The sequence below is a fragment of the Hyperolius riggenbachi genome, chromosome 8, assembly GCF_040937935.1.
Source record: "Hyperolius riggenbachi isolate aHypRig1 chromosome 8, aHypRig1.pri, whole genome shotgun sequence".
NCBI lineage: Eukaryota > Metazoa > Chordata > Amphibia > Anura > Hyperoliidae > Hyperolius > Hyperolius riggenbachi.
In genome coordinates, this window is record NC_090653.1 from 92341553 (window position 1) to 92367092 (window position 25540).

General features: G+C 47.5%; 1 protein-coding gene across 1 annotated transcript in view; it reads left to right on the plus strand.

Moving 5' to 3' along the window:
* The first annotated feature begins 2365 nt into the window (after positions 1-2365).
* LOC137528264 (endothelin receptor type B-like) overlaps positions 2366-25540 on the plus strand; it is a 91189-nt gene continuing 68014 nt past the window's right edge. The window contains exons 1-3 of the mRNA XM_068249548.1: positions 2366-2513; positions 18987-19443; positions 25231-25343. Of these exons, the coding sequence (XP_068105649.1) occupies positions 19045-19443; positions 25231-25343 (512 nt within the window). The 5' untranslated portion in view covers positions 2366-2513; positions 18987-19044. The remainder of the gene's footprint in view (positions 2514-18986; positions 19444-25230; positions 25344-25540) is intronic.

Sequence of the window (25540 nt, forward strand, 5' to 3'; positions counted from 1 at the left end):
CTGGCGCCCTCTTCACAGGGGTGCCCCAGCCCCTGAGTGCAAATGTCCCAGCCATTCATCATTTTGCTGCTGCTATTCCCTGCATTGTGCACCCACAGAGGAAAGCAGGCTGTTGCCCATAGCAACCAGTAGCTCGGCTGCCCCGATGTGTGCGGCATGTTGCTGTGCAGCTGCATCTTCTGATTCTATTACGACATGATGGGGGGCCCAAATCAGTTACTTTTGCTTAGGGCCCCATTTAGCCTTAATCCGGCTCTGGGTACTTGGACACAAATCTTTGCACGACCAGATTAAGCACATGTGCCATGCAGGGTATGTGTGTCAGCTTTCCCAAATTCAACGCAGCAATGAGATTGCTGCCGTTGTCACACACCACGTTGCCGATCTCAAGCTTGTGCGGGGTCAGCCATTGCTCCACCTGTTTGTTAAGAGCAGCCAGGAGAGCTGCTCCAGTGTGACTCTCCGCTTTCAGGCAAGACATGTCTAACACTGCGTGACACCGTCGTACCTGGCATGCAGCATAGGCCCTGGGGTGCTGGGGCTGTGAAGCTGGAGAGGTGATGGCGGCACCAGCCGAGGAGGAGGAGGAGGAGGATGACAGCGAAGCGGTAAAAGCAAGTGGAGAGGAGGTGGCTGGAGGCCTGCCTGCAAGCCATGGAGGTGTGACAAGTCGGTCCTCTGTGCAGCCACGTACTCCCTGCTTGCTGCCATCGGTCACCAGGTTGACCCAATGGGCTGTGTATGTAATGTAGTGGCCCTGCCCGTGCTTGGCAGACCAGGCATCCGTGGTCAGGTGGACCATTGACCCAACGCTGTGTGCCAGAGATGATACCACTTGCCTCTCAACTGCACGGTAGAGTTTGGGTATGGCCTTTTGTGAAAAATAATTGCGGCCTGGTATCTTCCACTGCGGTGTACCAATCGCCACAAACTTACGGAAAGCCTCCGACTCCACCAGCTTGTATGGTAATAGCTGGCGATCTAATAGTTCCGCCACGCCAGCTGTCAGACGCCGGGCAAGAGGGTGACTGGCAGACATTTGCTTCTTCCGCTCAAATACTTCCTTCACGGACACCTGGGTACTGCTGTGGGCAGAGGAGAAGGAACCGCTGAAGGGAAGAGGCGGTGTGGAGGAGGGTGGCTGTGAAGGTGCAAGGGTGAAAGTGGATGAAGACGATGCACCTGAAGGAGGAAGAGGAGAAGGAGGGTGGCTTGTCTTTTGAGGGGTGCTGCTTTTCCTCAGGTGTTCTTGCCATAGCTGTTTGTGCCTTCTCTCCAGGTGCCTTCGTAAGGCACTTGTCCCTACGTGAGAGTTGGCCTTTCCACGGCTCAATTTTTGCTGGCAGAGACAACAGATGGCTTTGCTCCGATCTGAGACACACACCTGAAAAAATTTCCAAACCGCTGAGCCCCCCTGGGCTGATGATGCTACGGTGGCATCAGCAGCTGACGTTGAAGGGCATGTTGGCTGGCTGGCATAGCTGGCGATACATGGCGCCAGACACTGCCCCCAGCTGTTTCTGAGGACGACCTCCCTCTGCTTCTATCATGGAGTCGTCTCCTCCTAGTCCTCTCTGACTCCTCCTCTGAACTGTCCCCCTGGTCATCTCCTCTACCAGGAACATATGTGGTATCCGTATAATCGTCATCATAATCCTCCTGGCCAGCTGCACTTTCCTCAGACACCACCTCAACTGCACCAACTTCAGGTGTTTCATCAGCCCCCTCCGCACACGTTACGTCCATACTATCGCCACCTAACTCAGACGTAGGAGGTGGTGTACCTGCGCCTTCTTCTTGTTGTTGCAGTAGTGGCTGTGAATCGGTGATTTCACCACCACCACCAAATAACTCCTGCGAAGTGTCAAATGCAGCGGATGTGGTGCTTGTTGTAGCGCTGGTGGCTGCGGGAGATGAGGTGTTCTGTGTTAAATACTCAATCACCTCCTCACGATTTTAAGAAGTGATGGCACCAGGGCCGTATCTCCTAAGAGGCACCCGTGGGCCGGTGCCATGGGCGGCCCCTCAGGGGGGGGCGGCCTCCTATATGGTGTGTTATTTAATGTATTTAAAATTTTTCCTCTGGTCCTCTGGAGTGGACCTCTGGATTATTATTATTTTTTTAAGGGAGGGGGGGGGGGTTGGGGGCGAGTCTGGTCCAGCCCAGGGTAGCTGCAGCTGGCACCTGCCCTCCCCATCCATGCCTGGCAGTGGTTTAGTCCCGACCTCCTCTTCAGCGGGGCTGAGCCTGTGAGTGTGTGACAGAGCAAACCACTGGCCAATGAACTGCAGGCGGGCAGGGTCGGAAGTGCGACCTGAAGCTGCATAATTCATTTCCTGACAGCTTAGCAGGCAGCTCGTCTAAAATGACTCTGCAAGGGTCCCTGTCTTGCCTGGTGTCTGCAGCTTTTCTGCGCAGCGTCAGGTTTTCTCCCTCAATCCCAGCCTCCTGCCTCATCAAGCTCAAGGGGAGAGGGACACTGGCTGCACAAACATCACGGGCACTCTCCATGGTAAGACGACACCTCCTCTCAACTTAATTTGCCTTATCTGCCTGTCACATGTCAGCCCTGATCACACAGTCCAGCATCTCTCTGTCTCTAGTGTGTAACCCTTTCACTGCTGGTGTAAGCTGATTTAGCTAGCTGCAGCACTGATACTACTACCTAAACTGGGGACACCTATATACCTACTATCTAACTGGGGACACCTATATACCTACTACCTATACCTAAACTGGGGACACCTATATACCTACTGTCTAACTGGGGACACCTATATACCTACTGTCTAACTGGGGACACCTATATACCTAGCTACTATCTAACTGGGGACACCTATATACCTACTATCTAACTGGGGACACCTAGCTACTATCTAACTGGGGACACCTATATACCTACTATCTAACTGGGGACACCTATATACCTACTATCTAACTGGGGACACCTATATACCTACTATCTAACTGGGGACACCTATATACCTACTATCTAACTGGGGACTGCTATATACCTACTATCTAACTGGGGACTGCTATATACCTACTATCTAACTGGGGACTGCTATATACCTACTATCTAACTGGGGACTGCTATATACCTACTATCTAACTGGGGACACCTATATACCTAGCTACTATCTAACTGGGGACACCTATATACCTAGCTACTATCTAACTGGGGACACCTATATACCTAGCTACTATCTAACTGGGGACACCTATATACCTAGCTACTATCTAACTGGGGACTCCTATATACCTACTACCTAAACTGGGGACACCTATATACCTACCTACTATCTAACTGGGGACACCTATATACCTACTACCTATACCTAAACTGGGGACACCTATATACCTACTGTCTAACTGGGGACACCTATATACCTACTACCTAAACTGGAGACACCTATATACCTACTATCTAACTGGGGACACCTATATACCTAGCTACTATCTAACTGGGGACACCTATATACCTACTACCTATACCTAAACTGGGGACACCTAAATACCTACTGTCTAACTGGGGACACCTATATACCTACTGTCTAACTGGGGACACCTATATACCTACTGTCTAACTGGGGACACCTATATACCTACCTACTGTCTAACTGGGGACACCTATATACCTACCTACTATCTAACTGGGGACACCTATATACCTACCTACTATCTAACTGGGGACACCTATATACCTAGCTACTATCTAACTGGGGACACCTATATACCTACTACCTATACCTAAACTGGGGACACCTAAATACCTACTGTCTAACTGGGGACACCTATATACCTACTGTCTAACTGGGGACACCTATATACCTACTGTCTAACTGGGGACACCTATATACCTACCTACTGTCTAACTGGGGACACCTATATACCTACCTACTATCTAACTGGGGACACCTATATACCTACCTACTATCTAACTGGGGACACCTATATACCTACCTACTATCTAACTGGGGACACCTATATACCTACCTACTATCTAACTGGGGACACCTATATACCTACCTACTATCTAACTGGGGACACCTATATACCTACCTACTATCTAACTGGGGACACCTATGTACCTACTATCTAACTGGGGACACCTATGTACCTACTGTCTAACTGGGGACACCTATGTACCTACTGTCTAACTGGGGACACCTATGTACCTACTGTCTAACTGGGGACACCTATGTACCTACTGTCTAACTGGGGACACCTATGTACCTACTGTCTAACTGGGGACACCTATATACCTACTGTCTAACTGGGGACACCTATATACCTACCTACTATCTAACTGGGGACACCTATATACCTACCTACTATCTAACTGGGGACACCTATATACCTACCTACTATCTAACTGGGGACACCTATATACCTACCTACTATCTAACTGGGGACACCTATGTACCTACTATCTAACTGGGGACACCTATGTACCTACTATCTAACTGGGGACACCTATATACCTAGCTACTATCTAACTGGGGACACCTATAAACCTACTACCTAAACTGGGGACATTTTCTGCTGAAAAACTGCCCACGTTGTGATTATTCTCTGCTGAAATGTTGCACTCATTGGGATTATTCGCTAGTGAAATGTTGCACTCACTGCGATTATTCTCTGGTGAAATGTTGCCCTCACTGCGATTATTCTCTGGTGAAATGTTGCCCTCACTGCGATTATTCTCTGGTGAAATGTTGCCCTCATTGCGATTATTCTCTGGTGAAATGTTGCCCTCATTGCGATTATTCTCTGGTGAAATGTTGCCCTCATTGCGATTATTCTCTGGTGAAATGTTGCCCTCATTGCGATTATTCTCTGTGAAATGTTGCCCTCATTGCGATTATTCTCTGCTGAAATGTTGCCCTCATTGCGATTATTCTCTGCTGAAATGTTGCCCTCATTGCGATTATTCTCGGGTGAAATGTTGCCCTCATTGCGGTTATTCTCTGCTGAAATGTTGCCCACATTGCGATTATTTTATGGTAAAACATTGCCGCATTACGATTATTTTATAGTGAAACGCTGCCCCATTACGATTATTTGGCACCTATGGGGGGGACCCCATCCAAATTTTTGCAAGGGGGCCCAGCAGGGGCGTAACTAGAAGTCACTGGGCCCCCCTGCGAAACTTTGGATGGGGGCCCCCCTACCCCCTTCACTTTCTGCACAGGTAACCGGAGAACCAATGTTAATCAATTGGCTAGTGCACACTTGAATGTGTTTTCCCCATGCAGATCAGAACAGACCGCAGCAAACCACTGCACGCATTTTCTCGATCAATTACATTAGCTCCTGTGATAAAAATTGCATGTTTTCACACATACAGACACACATGGTGTGCAGAAAACACGTACAGAAAACGGACATACAGTGTGCTCCCAGCCTCAGCTTATTACACTCACGCTGTCCATCTCTGATGGAGCAGAACTGGCTCTGCAGACTCCTCCAGCATCACTACAGTACAGAACACTTGGGGAGGGGTAGAGGTTGGTGGCTGGGCGCTGTACACAAGAGCCTGCCATATACTGAATAGGGACTGTCTACAAATCCTTGTACGATTCTTTATCAGTATCTGAGCAGATGCAGTCATTAGAACAATTCCCTGGCTACCTATACTGCGGCCACCTATTTCTGGCTACACCTATCCCTGGCTACCTATACTGCGGCCACCTATTTCTGGCTACACCTATCCCTGGCTACCTGTACTGCGGCCACCTATTTCTGGCTAAACCTATCCCTGGCTACCTATACTGTGGCAACCTACTACTGGCTACACCTATCCCTGGCTACCTATACTGCAGCCACCTACTACTGGCTGCACCTATCCCTGGCTACCTATACTGTGGCCACCTACTACTGGCTACATCTATCCCTGGCTACCTATACAGCGGCCACCTACTACTGGCTACACCTATCCCTGGCTACCTATGCTGCAGCCACCTACTACTGGCTACACCCATCCCTGGCTACCTATGCTGCAGCCACCTACTACTGGCTACACCTATCCCTGGCTACCTATACTATGGCCACCTACTACTGGCTACATCTATCCCTGGCTACCTATACAGCGGCCACCTACTACTGGCTACACCTATCCCTGGCTACCTATACTGCGGCCACCTACTACTGGCTACACCTATCCCTGGCTACCTATACAGCGGCCACCTATTTCTGGCTACACCTATCCCTGGCTACCTATACTGCGACCACCTACTACTGGCTTCATCTATCCCTGGCTACCTATACAGCGGCCACCTATTTCTGGCCACACCTATCCCTGGCTACCTATACAGCGGCCACCAACTACTGGCTACATCTATTCCTGGCTACCTATACAGCGGCCACCAACTACTGGCTACACCTATCCCTGGCTACCTATACAGCGGCCACCTATTTCTGGCTACACCTATCCCTGGCTACCTATACTGCGACCACCTACTACTGGCTTCATCTATCCCTGGCTACCTATACAGCGGCCACCTATTTCTGGCCACACCTATCCCTGGCTACCTATACAGCGGCCACCAACTACTGGCTACATCTATTCCTGGCTACCTATACAGCGGCCACCAACTACTGGCTACATCTATTCCTGGCTACCTATACAGCGGCCACCTATTTCTGGCCACACTTATCCCTGGCTTCACCTATCCCTAGCTACCTATGCTGCGACCACCTATTACTAGCTACACCTATCACGCCATCAGGACTTTTGCAGGAATAGGGTGAGCCTTTTTACAGTTCCCGAGGGAGTGGGGCACCCCACACTGGGGTGGAGGGGCACAAAATGTAATGGAAGGAGGTGGGGCCCTGGTCCAAAAAATTGCATAATACCGTATACCGTCATACTGTGGTATTTTTTTTGACGGTTATCATACCGTGGAATTTCATACCGTTGCAACCCTAGTCACTTTACTCATACCCGGGGAGAAAACATGGCCTTTGACTTTGGGCTGCACTCTTACTAGGAAGTTTTAATTGGTCACACCCACTGTATGTTATGGACACGCCCACTGTATTATGTGGCCACGCCCATTTTTCGTCGCGGCACGCTCTGCGTGCCGCCAACGCCCTCGGGGGGGGGGGGGGGGGGGGCGCCATAGGTTTGGGGTGCCTAGGGTAGCCCAAACCCTAAATACAGCCCTGGATGGCACGTGCCTTCTTCTGAGCACTGTATTTTGGGCCAGGTCCGCACGAAATCACAGCAACACCACCTCGCACAGACCTGCCGGTGCCTGGTGGCCTTCCTCTGGGTCTGCCTCTACCTCTACCTGGTTTGTCCATTTTGTCCATCTCGGGGGGGATGCTAGGTATATGCAGTGAGCTGGGTTCACTGAACAGTAAAGGTACTAGGATGCAGTGAGGTGGGTTCACTCAACACAACAGGTAGTAGGATGCAGTGAGCTGGGTTCACTCAACACAAAGCTAGGTATATGCAGTGATGACGAGGTGGGTTAAGTCAACACAACAGGTAGTAGGTATATGCAGTGAGCTGGGTTCATTCAACACAATATATAGTATAAATTACTCAATAAGGAACCTAAAGTTGATAAGGAGCAATAAACTGAATAATAATTATCGATATAAGAGAAAACTTTTAATGCATCCTGCCAACAATGACTATGAAAAGCAACAAAAGAGGATTGGCTCTTGGGTGCATAAAAATCAATAAATAACTTTATTAATTAATTAATACAAACATCCTAAAACTGAATCTATACATAACACCATCATATATAAATTATTAAAATAGGTTACATCTCCGCCAAAAATGCCACTAAAGACTCTGAATCCCTATAATGACTATGGGGCTGCAGTCCCCAGAAAGAATCAAGAAATCAAAAAATCCTTTTCACTGGATATTTAGCTGGTAAGGAAGGCATGCATGAGGGCATAATGAACATATTCCTCCATCTTTGGTTTTGATGTCAAAGTTCATGCAGATGTGCCCCCCACTCGCAGGGGCTATTATAGCAACAATGGATATATGACGACTCAAATAAACCTTGGACAGGATATTAGGGGTTGATCATGCTGTTAGTGTCCATAACACTCTACCCCCCACTCGCAGGGGCAAGGATGGAAAGTGGTTAGTGAAGCAAGCAAGCGGTCAACATGCTATTAGTTGATGGTAAACCTTCAAACATCTGATGGATTCTTATATGCACAGCATGACATGAATCACAATGACATCAGCATCTGCAGCAAGGTGCAAAAAGCAATGCAAAGGCAAGCAGCAGGTATCAGCAGAAGTCCAATGCTAAAAATCCGCCAATAATGAATGTTCAACAGCAGCCCAGAACATTGATGCAGTGATAAAGCGGATTCTTGCACAATGATAAAAAGTTCAAAGGTTTAAATTGAAGGTCCAGCCCTGAATTAATAGATCATGCATGCAGTTGATATAGTTACCAATCCAGCTAACATAGCAATGTCCAGATATAGTGGTGGAAGGAGAGTCCCAGATGACAGAATGGCGGAGCTAGCTCGCTGTGAGATAGCCTAACATGTTTCGCCGTTTCCTAACGGCCTTATCAAAGGCGGACAGCAGAGAGCATATAGCATGTTGACCGCTTGCTTACTTCACTAACCACTTTCCATCCTTGCCCCTGCGAGTGGGGGGTAGAGTGTTATGGACACTAACAGCATGATCAACCCCTAATATCCTGTCCAAGGTTTATTTGAGTCGTCATATATCCATTGTTGCTATAATAGCCCCTGCGAGTAGGGGGCACATCTGCATGAACTTTGACATAAAAACCAAAGATGGAAAAATATGTTCATTATGCCCTCATGCATGCCTTCCTTACCAGCTAAATATCCAGTGAAAAGGATTTTTTGATTTCTTGATTCTTTCTGGGGACTGCAGCCCCATAGTCATTATAGGGATTCAGAGTCTTTAGTGGCATTTTTGGCGGAGATGTAACCTATTTTAATAATTTATATATGATGGTGTTATGTATAGATTCAGTTTTAGGATGTTTGTATTAATTAATTAATAAAGTTATTTATTGATTTTCATGCACCCAAGAGCCAATCCTCTTTTTGTTGCTTTTCACTCAACACAACAGGTAGTAGGTATATGCAGTGAGCTGGGTTTACTCAACACAACAGGTAGTTATGTGCAGTGATGAGGTGGGTTAAGTAAACACAACAGGTAGTAGGTATATGCAGTGAGCTGGGTTCACTCAACACAACAGGTAGTTATGTGCAGTGATGAGGTGGGTTAAGTAAACACAACAGGTAGTAGGTATATGCAGTGAGCTGGGTTCACTCAACACAACAGGTAGTAGGTATATGCAGTGAGCTGGGTTCACTCAACACAACAGGTAGTAGGTATATGCAGTGAGCTGGGTTCACTCAACACAACAGGTAGTAGGTATATGCAGTGAGCTGGGTTCACTCAACACAACAGGTAGTTATGTGCAGTAATGAGGTGGGTTAAGTAAAAACAACAGGTAGTAGGATGCAGTGAGCTGGGTTCACTGAACAGTAAAGGTACTAGGATGCAGTGAGCTGGGTTCACTGAGCAGTAAAGGTACTAGGATGAAGTGAGGTGGGTTCACTCAACACAACAGGTAGTAGGTTGCAGTGAGCTGGGTTCACTGAACAGTAAAGGTACTAGGATGCAGTGAGGTGGGTTCACTCAACACAACAGGTAGTAGGATGCAGTGAGCTGGGTTCACTGAACAGTAAAGGTACTAGGATGCAGTGAGGTGGGTTCACTCAACACAACAGGTACTAGGATGCAGTGAGCTGGGTTCACTGAACAGTAAAGGTACTAGGATGCAGTGAGCTGGGTTCACTGAACAGTAAAGGTACTAGGATGCAGTGAGGTGGGTTCACTCAACACAACAGGTAGTAGGATGCAGTGAGCTGGGTTCACTAAACAGTAAAGGTACTTGGATGCAGTGAGGTGGGTTCACTCAACACAACAGGTAGTAGGATGCAGTGAGCTGGGTTCACTGAACAGTAAAGGTACTAGGATGCAGTGAGGTGGGTTCACTCAACACAAAGCTAGGTATATGCAGTGATGACGAGGTGGGTTAAGTCAACACAACAGGTAGAAGGTATATGCAGTGAGCTGGGTTCACTCAACACAACAGGTAGTAGGTATATGCAGTGAGCTGGGTTTACTCAACACAACAGGTAGTTATGTGCAGTGATGAGGTGGGTTAAGTAAACACAACAGGTAGTAGGTATATGCAGTGAGCTGGGTTCACTCAACACATGTAGTAGGTATATGCAGTTAGCTGGGTTTACTCAACACAACAGGTAGTAGGTATATGCAGTGAGCTGGGTTTACTCAACACTACAGGTAGTTATGTGCAGTGAGGAGGTGGGTTAAGTAAACACAACAGGTAGTAGTAGGATGCAGTGAGCTGGGTTCACTCAACACAAAGCTAGGTATATGCAGTGATGAGGTGGGTTAAGTAAACACAACAGGTACTGGGTATATGCAGTACTGGGTAGTACAATGTGCAGCTCCCTGTCACACACACACACAGGTAGTCAGTCACTGAATGTGCTGGGCTGATGGCAGTGGCACACAAACACTATCAATTAGCAAGGCTGTGCATGCAACAAAAGTGTCAGTTTGACACACAGTAAAAAAAAGTACAGGATGAGCTCTGAAAAGAGCTAGGTTGCTATAAAAGCAATAACAATCAGCCAGGAGCAAACTAAGCAGCAAAGAACCTAACTAATCTGTCCCTAGAAGAACAAGTCTGCAGCAGCTCGCCCTAGTCTGTCTAATAGCAGGCACACGAGTGAGTGTAATGGCCGCCGGACCCTGCCTTATATAAGGGGGGGGTGGGGCTCCAGGGCTTACTGTAGCCTGAATGGCTACAATGTGCCTGCTGACTGTGATGCAGAGGGTCAAAGTTGACCCTCATAGTGCATTATGGGGCGAATCGAACTTCCGCAAAGGTTCGCCTGGCGCAGGCGAACGCGAACCCCCAATGTTCGCCTGGAACCGTTCGCCGGCGAACTGCTCGCTACATCTCTAGTTCTGTCTATGCTTTGTTTCCCAGCTGTAGACTATGTTGCTCCCTCTGTTAATAAAGTTCCTCTCTATGCCTGGATAGCTGCCAGGGCACCTTGCTGCCGCACTGGATTCGATCTGCCATGTCTGAGGTAATCTCTCCTGCTGCACGGTGTGCCTCCTTCCCTTCTGCTCTCCGTTGCCTAACTGTGTAGTTTCTGTGCGCGCAATGCCCCTCATGCTGCTGCAGTTCTATCGCTCGCGCTCCCTCTAGAAGTTTCCCTGCTTTTTGTACCTGGTTGCTTGGCGACCGCCAGAGTGCAAGCAACGATATGTCCGCGTGCACTGTCTCTATGTGCTTATTTGGATCTGCCTGTTGCCAAGACCTGTGTCAGCAGCATGCGAAATTTCGCTGCTGATGCGAACATAAATTCACATGTCAGAACATAAATTAAAAAAACACTTTGTCCCCTGAAAGGGGCTACACTACATTTTCCTGGCTCTTTGGTGTTCTGCTCCCAATCACAGTAGGTGCAGTGGTTGCAGTGACCTGTTTCCTGGATTGAGTGATTACTGAACTCATCAAATTGGCGACGAGGAAGGGATCTTGCATTACAACAACCACCATGTTTCCTTCAACACCTAGGTGAGCCTACAATGCACTTCACTGAGTGGACTCAAATGTTTGACAATTATGTACTTGCTGCAAACACTGAATTAATGGGTACTAGAAAGAGAGCTTTCTTAATTCAATGCCTAGGAGCAGAAAGACAGTGTATACTTTAAAGGTAACAGATGAAATGTATCCTTTAGCCCTTGTTGATATTCATTTGCAGAAGCTTTTGTAACAAAAGGGGAAATATGGTGTGCATGCTTCTGGCCTGTAGATGGCACTGTGCTACTACTGTGATACTGCATAATTGCATGAGATTATCTATGCTGCTCTAGATTTTGTTGATTCCTGTCCCTGCCTGTCTGAGTGTGCTGGATATACAAAGCAAAGCATGGCTTGATGTTTTACAGAGCTGCAGTAGCTTGTCAATAAACCTAGTTCCAGTTATTCTGCATCAGTGATTACTAAACGCAACACAATTGGAGTCCAGCTCAGTGGTCATGTATTTTGCATTTATAAAAGTATAAGCGCTCTTGCTGTGTTCACAGTCCTAAATCCTATTAGATAAAAGTCCTATAATTCCACGTCCGTGCCAGACTTGACCTCCAGAAGCATATGGAATGACCACCACCACCTCACCCTCAGAAGTGGGCACTCACCCTTAGAAGATGACCCCCTGGCTAGATGGGTCACAAACGCCTCTGGGATATTTTCAGACAATCACATGCCTATACTGGCTCCTTAGGACGATATTTAATACGACTGTGTATCCTCAGCATTCACCTCAAATAAAGCACATATTCCTTTCCATAGCGTAAAACCATATGAGACCATTTATTTATATTAAAAATGCACACTCACATTCCAGTAGGTTGTTTGTAGAGCATAGAGTTTTATAGGGCTCTACCCCTTCACGTTGGCCGCCTGGCTGGCTCTCCGTGTCCACATAGAGGACCCTTCCTCGCAGTGGCGTAGCTACAAACCTCAGGGCCCCGATGCGGAATTTGGACCTGGCCCCCCCCCCACTACATTAAATAGCCAGGTATAGGTACCTAGGGTATAGGTAACCCAGGAATAGGTGTTCCCAGTATAGGTAGCCAGGTAGGGATTAGATTGTGAGCTCCCCTGAGGGACAGTTAGTGACAAGACAATATACTCTGTACAGTGCTGAGGAAGATGTTGGCGTTATATAAATACTAAATAATAATAATAGGTGCTCCCAGTACAGATAGCCAGGATTAGGTGCCCCAGTATAGGTAGTCAGGAATAGGTGCCGCAGTATAGATAGTCAGGAATAGGTGCCGCAGTATAGATAGTCAGGAATAGGTGCCGCAGTATAGATAGCCAGGAATAGGTGCCGCAGTATAGATAGTCAGGAATAGGTGCCTCAGTATAGATAGCCAGGAATAGGTGCTCCCAGTACAGATAGCCAGGAATAGGTGCCTCAGTATAGATAGCCAGGAATAGGTGCCCCAGTATAGATAGCCAGGAATAGGTGCCTCAGTATAGATAGCCAGGGATAGGTGCCTCAGTATAGATAGCCAGGGATAGGTGCCTCAGTATAGATAGCCAGGAATAGGTGCCCCAGTATAGATAGCCAGGAATAGGTGCCCCAGTATAGGTAGTCAGGAATAGGTGCCTCAGTATAGATAGTCAGGAATAGGTGCTTCCAGTACAGATAGCCAGGAATAGGTGCCCCAGTATAGATAGCCAGGAATAGGTGCCTCAGTATAGATAGCCAGGAATAGGTGCCTCAGTATAGATAGCCAGGAATAGGTGCCTCAGTATAGATAGTCAGGAATAGGTGCCTCAGTATAGATAGCCAGGAATAGGTGCTCCCAGTACAGATAGCCAAGAATAGGTGCCTCAGTATAGATAGCCAGGAATAGGTGCCTCAGTATAGATAGCCAGGAATAGGTGCCCCAGTATAGATAGCCAGGAATAGGTGCCTCAGTATAGGTAGTCAGGAATAGGTGCCTCACTATAGATAGCCAGGGAGAGAGACAGGGACACGGAGAGAGACAGGGACACAGGAGAGACACGGAAAGAGACAGGGACACAGGGAGAGAGACGAGGACAGGGAGAGACAGGGACAGAGGGAGAGAGACAGGGACACAGGAAGAGAGACAGCCACAGAGAGAGAGACAGGGACTCAGGAAGAGAGACATCCACAGGGAGAGACACAGGGAAACCGTGAGAGAGACCAGGACACAGGGAGAGACACAGGGAAACCGTGAGAGAGACCAGGACACAGGGAGAGACACAGGGAAACCGTGAGAGAGACCAGGACACAGGGAGAGACACAGGGACACAAGGAGAGAGACAGCCACAGGGAGAGAGACAGGGACTCAGGAAGAGAAACAGCCACAGGGAGAGACACAGGGAAATTGTGAGAGAGACCGGGACACAGGGACACAAGGAGAGAGACAGCCACAGGGAGAGAGATAGGGACACTGGGAGAGAGACAGCCAGGGAGAGAGACAGGGACACAGGGAGAGAGACAGCCACAGGGAGAGACACAGGGAAACCGTGAGAGAGACCAGGACACAGGGAGAGACACAGGGACACAAGGAGAGAGACAGCCACAGGGAGAGAGACAGGGACTCAGGAAGAGAAACAGCCACAGGGAGAGACACAGGGAAATTGTGAGAGAGACCGGGACACAGGGACACAAGGAGAGAGACAGCCACAGGGAGAGAGATAGGGACACTGGGAGAGAGACAGCCAGGGAGAGAGACAGGGACACAGGGAGAGAGACAGCCACAGGGAGAGACACAGGGAAACCGTGAGAGAGACCAGGACACAGGGACACAAGGAGAGAGACAGCCACAGGGAGAGAGATAGGGACACTGGGAGAGAGACAGCCAGGGAGAGAGACAGGGACACAGGGAGAGAGACAGCCACAGGGAGAGACACAAGGAAACTGGGAGAGAGACCGTGACACAGGGTGAGAGACGAGGACACAAGGAGAGAGACAGCCACAGGGAGAGACACAGGTAGGGAGACAGCCACAGGGAGAGAGAAAGGGACACGGGGGGGGGGGGGGGCAGCCATAAAGAGAGATAGGGACACGGGGGGGGGTCGAAGACAGCCATAGGGAGAGACAGGGACACAGGGGGGAAGACAGCCATAGGGAGTGACAGGGACACAGGGGGAGAGACAGCCATATGGAGAGACAGGGACACAGGGGAGGGAGACAGCCATAGGGAGAGAGACAGGGACATGGGGGGGGGGGGTGACAGCCATAGGGAGAGAGACAGGGACACAGGGGGGGGGAGACAGCCATAGGGAGAGACAGGGACACGGGGGGGCGGGGGCAGCCATAGGGAGAGACAGGGACACGGGGGGGGGGGGGGGAGCCATAGGGAGAGACAGGGACATGGGGGGGAGGGAGACAGCCATAGGGAGAGACAGGGACATGGGGGGGAGGGAGACAGCCATAGGGAGAGACAGGGACACAGGGGGGGGAGACAGCCATAGGGAGGGACACAGGGGAGGGGGAGACAGCCATAGGGAGAGACAGGGACACGGGGGGGGGGGGAGACAGCCATAGGGAGAGACAGGGACATGGGGGGGGGGGGGGGCAGCCATAGGGACTAGGGAGAGAGACAGGGACACAGTAGGAGAGGCAATGCAGCCCGGACTTACAAAGCTCCAGACTCCTCGACCTCCCCACTGACTGGCAGCAGTCCATCAGCTTGCAGGCGACAAACACGACTTTCCCACACTCTGACTCTGGCTGAACCTGCAGCTCACTCGAGGGATATGGGAGGAGCCAGGCCAGCCAGAGATCAGTGAAGGGCCAACTGGAGCGTGGAGGGGGCGGTCCGGAAGGTCTGGATGGAGTGAGTGACAGCAGCTGCAGAGGAGATGATGAGATAAGAGCCAGCCCAGACAGCGTGACTTTGTTGTGTGTATGTGTGTGACGTATAGCAGTCACACACACTGAAGTGGCCGCTGCTGTCTGAAGAGAGCTAGGGAGGGGAGACTCTGGAGACCAGGCAGGCAGACAGTGCGGGTATGTGTCTCAGTGTCTGCATGCACTGTATCTGTCTGGGAGCCGCAAATGGAGCCCTCCCGAGCCGGCCAGGTTAATTAAGTGCCGGCCGCTGCAGGTATATACACACACACATGCGGGGCCCCGGGCCCCTCCCCCAGGCTGCAGGAGCCGGGCCCAGTCGCGGGTGCGACCGCTGCGACCTCGGGCCCTACGCCAGTGCTTCCTCGATCTCCCCACACGCCACGCCGGCTTACTTCCGCTTCTGCCGCCACGCCCTACTAGTTTCGTCCTATTGGACTCATCAGGAGCATGCTCCTGGTGAGTCCAATAGGACGAAACTAGTAGGGAGTAACGGCAGAAGCGGAAGTAAGCCGGCGTGACGTGTGGGGAGATCGAGGAAGGGTCCTCTATGTGGACACGGAGAGCCAGCCAGGCGGCCAACGTGAAGGGGTAGAGCCCTATAAAACTCTATGCTCTACAAACAACCTACTGGAATGTAAGTGTGCATTTTTGCTTCCCCCGGTGACCCTCACAGCCTGGGGGCCCATCTTACAAGGCTCATAAAACTTGTGGCTATCAGGATCTCTCATAACACTCATAACTAGAGATGTCGCGAACCTCCGATTTTCGGGTTCGCGTGAACTTTCGTGAACCGCAATAGACTTCAATGGGGAGGTGAACTGTGAAAACTGGAAACACTCATGGTGGCCAGAAAAGTGATGGACAAGATGTTTCAAGGGGTCTAATACCTGGAGGAAGACATGGTTGAGTGGAATAGACATCAAAAGTGCCAGAAAAAAATCTAGATTTCACACAAAGCACTGTTTTAAGGTCAGAAATCTCATTCAATGTTCAATTGCAGGCCGACGCTACTTTACTTTACAACATCAGGAAGTGTAATCCTCCCTCCTCTTCTTCTTTCTCCTCCAGAGGAGGAGGGTCTTGTCTTCCAGGGAATTGTAGGATTTTGAAAGCCAGCTTACATACCTTGGCCAGGAATTGAACCCAGGTCTTAGTGCTTGGTAGGCAACTCTCTTCACCACTATACCACCACAAACACTACATGCTGAAGCCAGCCTAGCCTGTACCATTATGATATATCCAAGAGAAAAATGAGCTTGCTTAGGGATTTGTAGGATTTCAAAAGCCAACTTGCATGCATTGGCCTGGAATTGAACCCAGGCCTACCGCGTGGTAGGCTGCTATCCTAACCATTATACCACCAACACAACACACTACAATGCGACATGCTGAAGCCAGCCTAGCATGTACCACTATGATATATCCAAGAGAAAAAAGAGCTTGCTTAGGGATTTCAAAAGCCAACTCACATGCATTGGCCAGGAATTGAAACCAGGCCTACCGCGTGGTAGGCTGCTATCCTAACCATTATACCACCAGCACAACACACTACAATGTTACATGCTGAAGCCAGCCTAGCATACCGGCAGAATTTCACAGGCAATTTTGGAATTCCACTGGATTGAAAAAGCAATTCCGTTCCGACCAAACGGAATGGAATGACCAATTTCCGCCCAAAATTGCGGAAAATATAATTCTGCGGAAATCGGTGACCATCCCTACTAGAGAGAAAGAAAGAGAGATATATGAATCTACATGGCTATCTGGGGTTCTCTTCGGACAACTGTTGAACACAAAAGGCAAGGCCATGCCTGGGTGGGCTTGAACCACCAACTTTTCCGTTAACAGCCAAACACGCTAACCAATTGTGCCACAGAGACTGTGTACCACAAAGACTGTGCAAGCAGTTGCTGTTGAATGATTTTATGGGGATGTATGTGTGTCTTTTGGAGGGAGGATGGAGGGAGGAAGTAAGTCTGCTCCAAGAAGTTTCAGCATGTAGTGTTGGTGGTATAATGGTTAAGATAGCAGCATACCACGCGGTAGGCCAGGGTTCAATTCCTGGCCAATGCATGTGAGTTGGCTTTTGAAATCCTACAAATCCCTAAGCAAGCTCATTTTTCTCTTGGCTATATCATAATGGTACATGCTAGGCTGGCTTCAGCAGGTAGTGTTGGTGGTGGTATAGTGGTGAAGAGAGTTGCCTACCAAGCACTAAGACCTGGGTTCAATTCCTGGCCAAGGTATGTAAGCTGGCTTTTTAAATCCTAAAATTCCCTGGGAGACAAGACCCTCCTCCTCTGGAGGAGGGTGAGGGAGGAGGGAGTAATATAATAATAATAATGGCAGTATTTGTATAGCGCCTTTCTCCTGTCGGACTCAAAGCGCGTGCGAGGCAGCCACTAGAGCGCACTCAGTAGGCAGTAGCAGTGTTAAGGAGACTTGCCCAAGAAACTCCTTACTGAATAGGTGCTGGCTTACTGAACAGGCAGAGCCGAGATTCGAACCCAGGTCTCCTGTGTCAGAGGCAGAGCCCTTAACCATTACACTATCCAGCCACTGCAATATAAGGAATAATAATCAGTCAGGTGCAAGCCTACAAGAGCCTAACTAAGCTTTCACTAGCAGAGTCTGTCAGCAGCTGTCCCTTAACTAATTACTATAGGCAGATGAGTGAGTAAAACGGCAGGAGAACCTTGCCTTTTATAAGGGGGAATGGGGCTCCAGCAGTGAGTGTAGTCTGATTGGCGACAATGTGCCTGCTGACTGTGATGTAGAGGGTCAAAGTTGTGCTCAATTAAGCATTATGGGGCGAATCGAACTTCCACAACAGTTCGCCTCCGCCGGCGAACGTGAACCACCCAAAGTTCGCCTGGAACCATTCGAGTCATCTCTACTCATAACATGGGCAGCCACAAAGACACAAAACCTCCTAATTGTCAGGCTTGGCAAGTTATCAGTTCACAGTTCAGTTCCTATGCCCCAATCATCCGTCCGAGAGGAGCGATCCCTTACACTAATATGGGGTATCAGAGAAAGGGAAGGTTAGTAGTTACCCCCCACTCTGGGCCCCTGCCCCTCCTCTAGTTATGTCACTGCACTCCATGTAGGCAGTACTGTTCTGTCTCTGTGTAACATGTGTAGCCACATAAACACCCCTAATCTGGAGTATCAGAGAAAGGGACGGTTAGTAGTTACCCCCCCACGCGCACACACACCTCAGAGCCTCTGCCCCTCCCCTAGTTATGTCACTGCACTCCATGTAAAACAATACTGTTCTATCTCTGTGTCTGAAGATACACATACTATACAGAGTGGTGCATTGACTAAATAGCAGTAAAATTGCCACACTCTCCAAATTCTGCTCTTCAAAAAACAACAAAAAACCCATTTAAACGGCATATACTCTAAATAATTTTCTGAGTAGTGGCTATTCAGTTATTAGGTGAGAATGAAATAAGTGAACGCATCTAAATACAACTGTTTCATTTTGTTTTAACAGGCTTAGAAAACTAAGCTGCATCCAGCTGCAGATTGAAGGTCCTTCTCACATTGTAACTATGATGTCTCCTGGTACCTTTGCCATCATGTGGATGGCATGCCTAATAATTGGTGCTCCCTGCCAGCTTTCTCCAACGCCGGAATATCTAGAGGAAAACTCCGAGCTGTCACAGAGCATAAATCAGACACCAGCAGATGACTTTCTGCAACAGAACATGAACCAAAACACTACTGTGCAGCCTTGTGAATTTTCCTCTGACATCAAATATCTCATTATGGATATTAGCATCATATTTTCCTGTGCTACATTCCTAGTGGGGATTGTGGGAAATTCAACTCTTCTAATAATTATTTGCAAGAATAAACGCATGAGAAATGGTCCCAACATACTTATCGCAAGTCTTGCATTTGGAGATATTTTCTTCATCTTGACTCTTATTCCTAAAAATATTTCTTTGGTTTGTATACATTTTTAAGCTTAAATGTTCTGTTCACATGACTTGTCTGTATGTTTGTGCATTTTTTCTTGTACACACTAATTAATTGCGAGTGGAACTGCCATGGGTTCCACTTGCAGCTTTTCTGAAGGAAATAAAACCAATCTGCTTGCAGGAAAAGTAAACCTCATAGTCAGTAGAGGTAAAGCATCATCACATTGTGCACAGAGGGGTTGAAAACTACTTTGCGATCACGGAGACACATTCTTCTAATGAGGCATTCATGAAAAGGTCTGTTGAAACCAGTTCTTAGTTGTCTAAATGTGCCCATACATCAATGTATGAGCAGATCGACCAAGAGACAAATCTCTCTCTATTCGAACTCAATTAGAGAGACATCTGTTTTGCTTGCCCATATACTGCAGGGCAGGGCTGGCTCTAGACTTAGCAGATCAAAGAGGTGGGCAGCTGTTGGCTAAAGGTGGACCCTATTTCTCTCCTCCCTCCTCTAGGGTCCCCCTCCAGTGCTCTCCACCATGCAGAACAGCAGCAGCAAGGTACTTACGTGACATCCAGCTGCCAGCGAGTCTCCCCTTTGATGTGCGTACAGCTGCCAGGTCTCCTTGTGATATGCCCTCCGTAGCCGCCTCTTGTCTACTTCCTGCAGCAGAAACAGGAAGTAGACAGGCAGAAGCTATGGAGGGCAGATCACAGCTCCCGGTGGCTGCAGGTACATCAAAGGGGAGATCCGCCGGCATCTGGACATCGCGTAAGTGCCTTGCCGCTGCTATTCTGCATGGAGGGGAGCACCGGAAGGGGACCCTAGTGGGGGAGAGATGCGATTTGTAAAAGGTTTCAGCACGAAATGAGGAATTGACCTAACTATGCCGCCTCCACCACCTGCTAAGAGTAAATGTCTCCCCCCCCCCCCCCCCAGTACACCTATGCAGTGTAAAAATCTCACCAGTCCCCAGCATTCTCCACTGTCACCTGCCACATGGTGATATCGCATATACGTGCCTGGTGTCATGGCAGCAGAACAGGTGGGATTTTATACTGCATGGGCACCAGGGAGGACCCTTTTACACTTAGGCAGAAAATATATAGGGGTCCTTCATGCTCATTGCGATATTAAACGCCACGCACATCATGGAGCACTTTTGACTCAGATCTTTCCAGCAGGTACAGTTGACACATTCAATCAATTTGGCCCAAAATTGTTGTAATGGTTGATTGAGCATGCTTGTTGTGACACCAATTTTCTTCTGATTCAATAAAATTATTGAATCAGATGGTTGATTGGGCCTCAAAATTGGTAGATGCATGGGCACCTTAAAACTAAAATACAACAATCAATCAATCTTTTTAACTCCCTAGGCTATATCTTGTATGCTGATTGTAAGGCATTTTAAGTCAAATCATTTACTGCTTTTTTTTTTTTCTCCTTAGGGAATAGTGCAATAACACAAGCAATATACGGGAGATTAGGACACTTCCCTACATGTTAAAAAAAAAAAATGTGTTTATTGGAGGTGGTCAGCTTGGGCCTGATTAGCAGTTGAAATGGATTATCAGAATGGTTACATCTTTAAGATACAAAAATCATCCAGACTCAAGTTGAATGAGGTAGTCAGCTTAACTACTTTAGGACCACAGTGATTGAAATCTATGCCCTGTTTTGGTGGGCTCCTGGCTGGCAGGGTGTAGATTTCAATCACCGCCCACAGCGTGCATCCGCCGTTTCCGTCGCTCCCCGCCAATCGTCTCTTGCTGCAGCTTACTGGCTCTGCCTATCTCTGAGTGCAGAGCCATGTGAGCCGGTCAGGAGCCAATTTCATTGGCTCCTGGCCGTGTCTATCAATGTAAGCTGCTCCCTTTGACTTACATTGATAGACCGGGTCAGGAGCCAATGAAAGCGGCTTCTGACCAGCTCACATGACTCTGCCATCATAGAGACGGCACAGTCTATGTCAGGAGGATCCGGGGATGCAGCGGTGACATTGGTTGCGACGGGTATGCATGGGATTCGTCGAGATTCCGTCGGTATTGTACCAGCGATCTCTGGTCCTTAAGGGGGCAGAGACCGCTGGTACTTAAGTGGTTAAATCTAGTTAGCAAATTGTAGTTAATTTCTTCAAAATCCCAATGGTTCTGCAAATTTTCAGTGAAACAGTTTTGCAAAATTGCTTTGAAGTCAATGGGGCTGAATTTAGCAGTTAGTAGCAAAGTTGTGTTAACGTGCATCTGTAGGGGAAAAAAGTGCCCCTACAGGGTAGTCCCCTCTGGAGGGGGAAACCTCTGGATCCTGGAGATGTTTCCTACGTCCTCTTCAACTGGTCCGTTCAAGCTCTGGGACTTCCAATAAGCTGCATGTCAATGGCTAGCACATGTGCACTAGCTCAGACCTGCTCAAGCCCTCTATGGAAAAAACTGAGCCTAATCTAGTCTGTGCTACACTGCATGTGCGTGCAATAGCTTTCTTGCCTATTGATCTTGGGCAAAGCCCATGGGGTGGTACGGCAAATTGGCATCTTCTAGGTTAATAATTTGCTCCCAGAATGCACAGGAAGCCTCAGCAGCCAATCAGCATGGATCCCATCAGAGCCATATATAAAGGGGGTGAATGGAAGTGTTTTTAGTTCTGTGCTGTGTGGTAAGTAGTTGACAGGGACAGAGAGAGAACTGTATTAAGCTACAGGGATAGCTGTGTATTTTACCAACTGAAAAGGGATATATTACTAGAATATATTGTGGGCTGAAGTAGATAGGTAGAACTGTGTGTACTTAAAAATAAAACACATTTTTATTAAATGACGTAGAAAACATGACCAATGAAAAGTGTTCAGGCTCAGCCAACCCCCAGTCCCACAAGAAAAGGCTGTGGTCACAGCTATTCCCAATCATATATAAAGAGGCATGTGCATAATATGTCAATATTCCAAAAAGGTCACTGCAGACTCCAATCTAGCTGTAGTGAGTCTAGGACTAATGAAATTATTATTTATTATTATTTATTGTATTTATAAAGCGCCAACATACTACACAGCGCTGATGAAATCTTAGGAACAAAATCCACTTGGCGACAGTTCTCCAAACAGACAGAGGATACATTAGTTTCTAGACTGAGTATTCCCAAACAAATGTATTCCTGTAATGATCGGTGTAACACAGAGAGGATCTGATTACCGGTGATCTGCAGTATCACCGAGAATACGGATATATACCCGATTATTGATGATCTGCAGTATCACCAATAATCAGATATATCTCTAACCTCTGGTCACCTGAGTAATATGAGTGTTTGGTGCAACAGAGGAGGGGCCCTGTAAAGGGGGTACAAGGCAGTATGGGATACTGTCCAAAGAACAAACCTCTTTCAAGGCCTGAAGCTCCCCAAGGGGAGGAGTCAGGCTGAGTGTGGGAAGGACCAGAGTGTGAGTGACACCAAAGGTGGAGTGTCACTGACAGATCTGTGAATGATCTCTAAACAGAGGAGATAGTTCTCGAGGTCGGACAAGCCAGGTCGGCAACAGACAGATCAGATACAGAGGGAAAGACTGATACGGAATCCTAAGACAAGCAAGGTTTGGCAATGGAGTATCAGATATAGCGAAGTACAAAATCAGTAATCAGAAGAGAGGTCAGGAAAGCAGAAGGTCATAACAGATAATAAACAATGCCTAGTCTTGGTGTGAGCCCCGTGATCATCAACACCTTGGAACTAGTCTGAAGTATAACAGAATGATAATACAATTCCCTAGTCTGGGTGTGAGGTCCGTGATCATCAACACCCTGGAACTAGTCTGAAGTATAACAGAGAATCTGACAAAAGGTCTGAGTGCTTCCACGTAGTGATCGCAACGGCAGACAACCAGAGAATGACCAGCACCCAGTATATATAGCAAAGCGCTCTCCAGCGCCTCCCCTAAAGTGCTGGACCAATGGGAACTGGTTGAATTGTCAGCTGACCGGCTTGGTCAGCTGACTCCCTTCTGGCTGTCATAAAAGTTCTGCCTCTCGGCGCGCGCGTCCTTCTGAACCTGTGTGGACTATCAGTCCCAGCCACACCAGACATGTGTTGCAAATCACCCACCGTGCTGGACGCGGAATCCGCCGCCTATCAAGGCATGCGGCGGTTCCTCCGCGTTCGACCATATTACTAAATGTAGGCCTATGCGTGCAAACCGCCGCGTTGGACGCCGAATCAGCCGCCCTGTTCTGAGTACACGCGGCGGCTTTTCCGCGTTTTCTCACAATTCCACACTGGAAATGTTTTTGAAAACTCTGTTTTAGCAACAATGCAATAGTAGGCAGTAGTGGTTACAAGCAAAATCTGTTATGATGATCATGATTTAAACCCATGTAGTTGTAAATCTTGTACTCATCAGTGGGTGACCCAATCGCAGTGACAATATGTACAGATATGCAAGTCAAGGATCCCAGTAATGGTGTCAGTTGTAAACAATGGTGAGTGGCAAGGTCGGTGCCACAAAATCTAGATAACCTTTAATTCAAAGTTCTAATGATGTTATCCATGTCAATAGTAGGTTTGTGACTGCTTCAGTTATGCAAACCATTTGAGTTATGCAAATAAGGCTGTGACCCTTGCAAAATTAGAGTTTTTTTCACATAAGAACTTAGTGTTGGTGTTCGAATTTTGCTTTGTGAATTTGAACATCCGAACACTCAACTGCTGCTGTTCAGCACCTGAACAAGTGTACAGCCAGATGGAGTCCACTGCCTTGTGTGTTACGTTGCACTTCATGTGACTCTGATAACTCCTTCCTCCTTTTTTCTCCTGTAATAGGTGCTTAAATTTCCCCCCCTTTTTCTTTCTTTTCACCTGGGTGCCTATCTGCATGAACTGTGAAGTGCCATCGGGATTATGGTATATATTTTTTTTGGGGGGGGTGGGGGGGCAGTTTAAAGTTACAATCAGTTACAATCAAATGTACTTTGAGTATTTTCTTGCTTGTTAGAGGCTTAAAATGTTTATAAATAAGATGTGCAAATATCTCCTCTGGGAAAACTCAGGAGAAATGTGTGAAAATATATGAAATGGTCATTTTAACGTTGCTGAATTATGTTAAAAATGAAGTAATGTTCATTAATTGATAACCATCTGATCTCATTGTAGCTTTGGATGCTTGCTGTTGTTGATATGCATCTCCAAGACAAATAAGAATTTAAAAAATATGAAAACTTCCATAAAATAGATATTACAAAGGGATCTCACGTGCTGCTATATTTTGGATTGCCCATCTCTATTTACTTCATGGAGAAAGAATAAACAAACTGATTAGCTTTTTAACTGAACAGGGAGGCAACACCACTGAGTAAATCTCATCCCTAGAGACCCTGAATCATTCACAAAGCCAGTGCATTTTCAAGTCCGCAGTGTCCATTATAACTGAATTCAGTATGCTTAAAAATTACCAAAAAGTCTATATGCAAGTCACTTTTTTTCCTGAGTTTTCTCCTAGGTGGCATCTTCATACCTTGTCATAAAATTACTTTTAACACGCTTTTCAACCACCAGAAAGCAAGAAAATATTCAAAATAATTTTAGTAGTACTTTTCACCAACTTTTGGATCCAAAATCAATTGTAAAATTCTGAAAAGCTGATTTAAAATGAAGTTGAAACTTATTTCCTTATTAACTTAGGAGAAAAAGTGAATTGCATATGGGCCAAGTTGTCTACATCATACAAAAAAACAAGCATTCATTTATTATAGTTGTGATTTTTTTTTTCCCGGGCTTGTTAGCTTTGATTTACTCTTAAACATGTTTTTTTTGTATGATTCCAGCTTGTACCAGACAACTGGCTATTTGGGTTTCATTTGTGTATGCTGGTTCCATTTATTCAAAAGGCTTCAGTTGGTGTTACAGTGCTGAGTCTGTGCGCTCTCAGTATAGATAGGTAAGACTTCAAACTTCTTAATATATATCCATAAGACAAGTATTACTAACTCAGTGACCTTTGGGAATACATTATTCCCAGCAGGCCATGGGCAGGCACACACTTGATCCACAATGTGGCCTCAAGAATAGTGATGGTCATGGCTCATGGAAAGGCATGTGATCAATTTGATCTTATTCAAAGTAAAGGTGCAATAG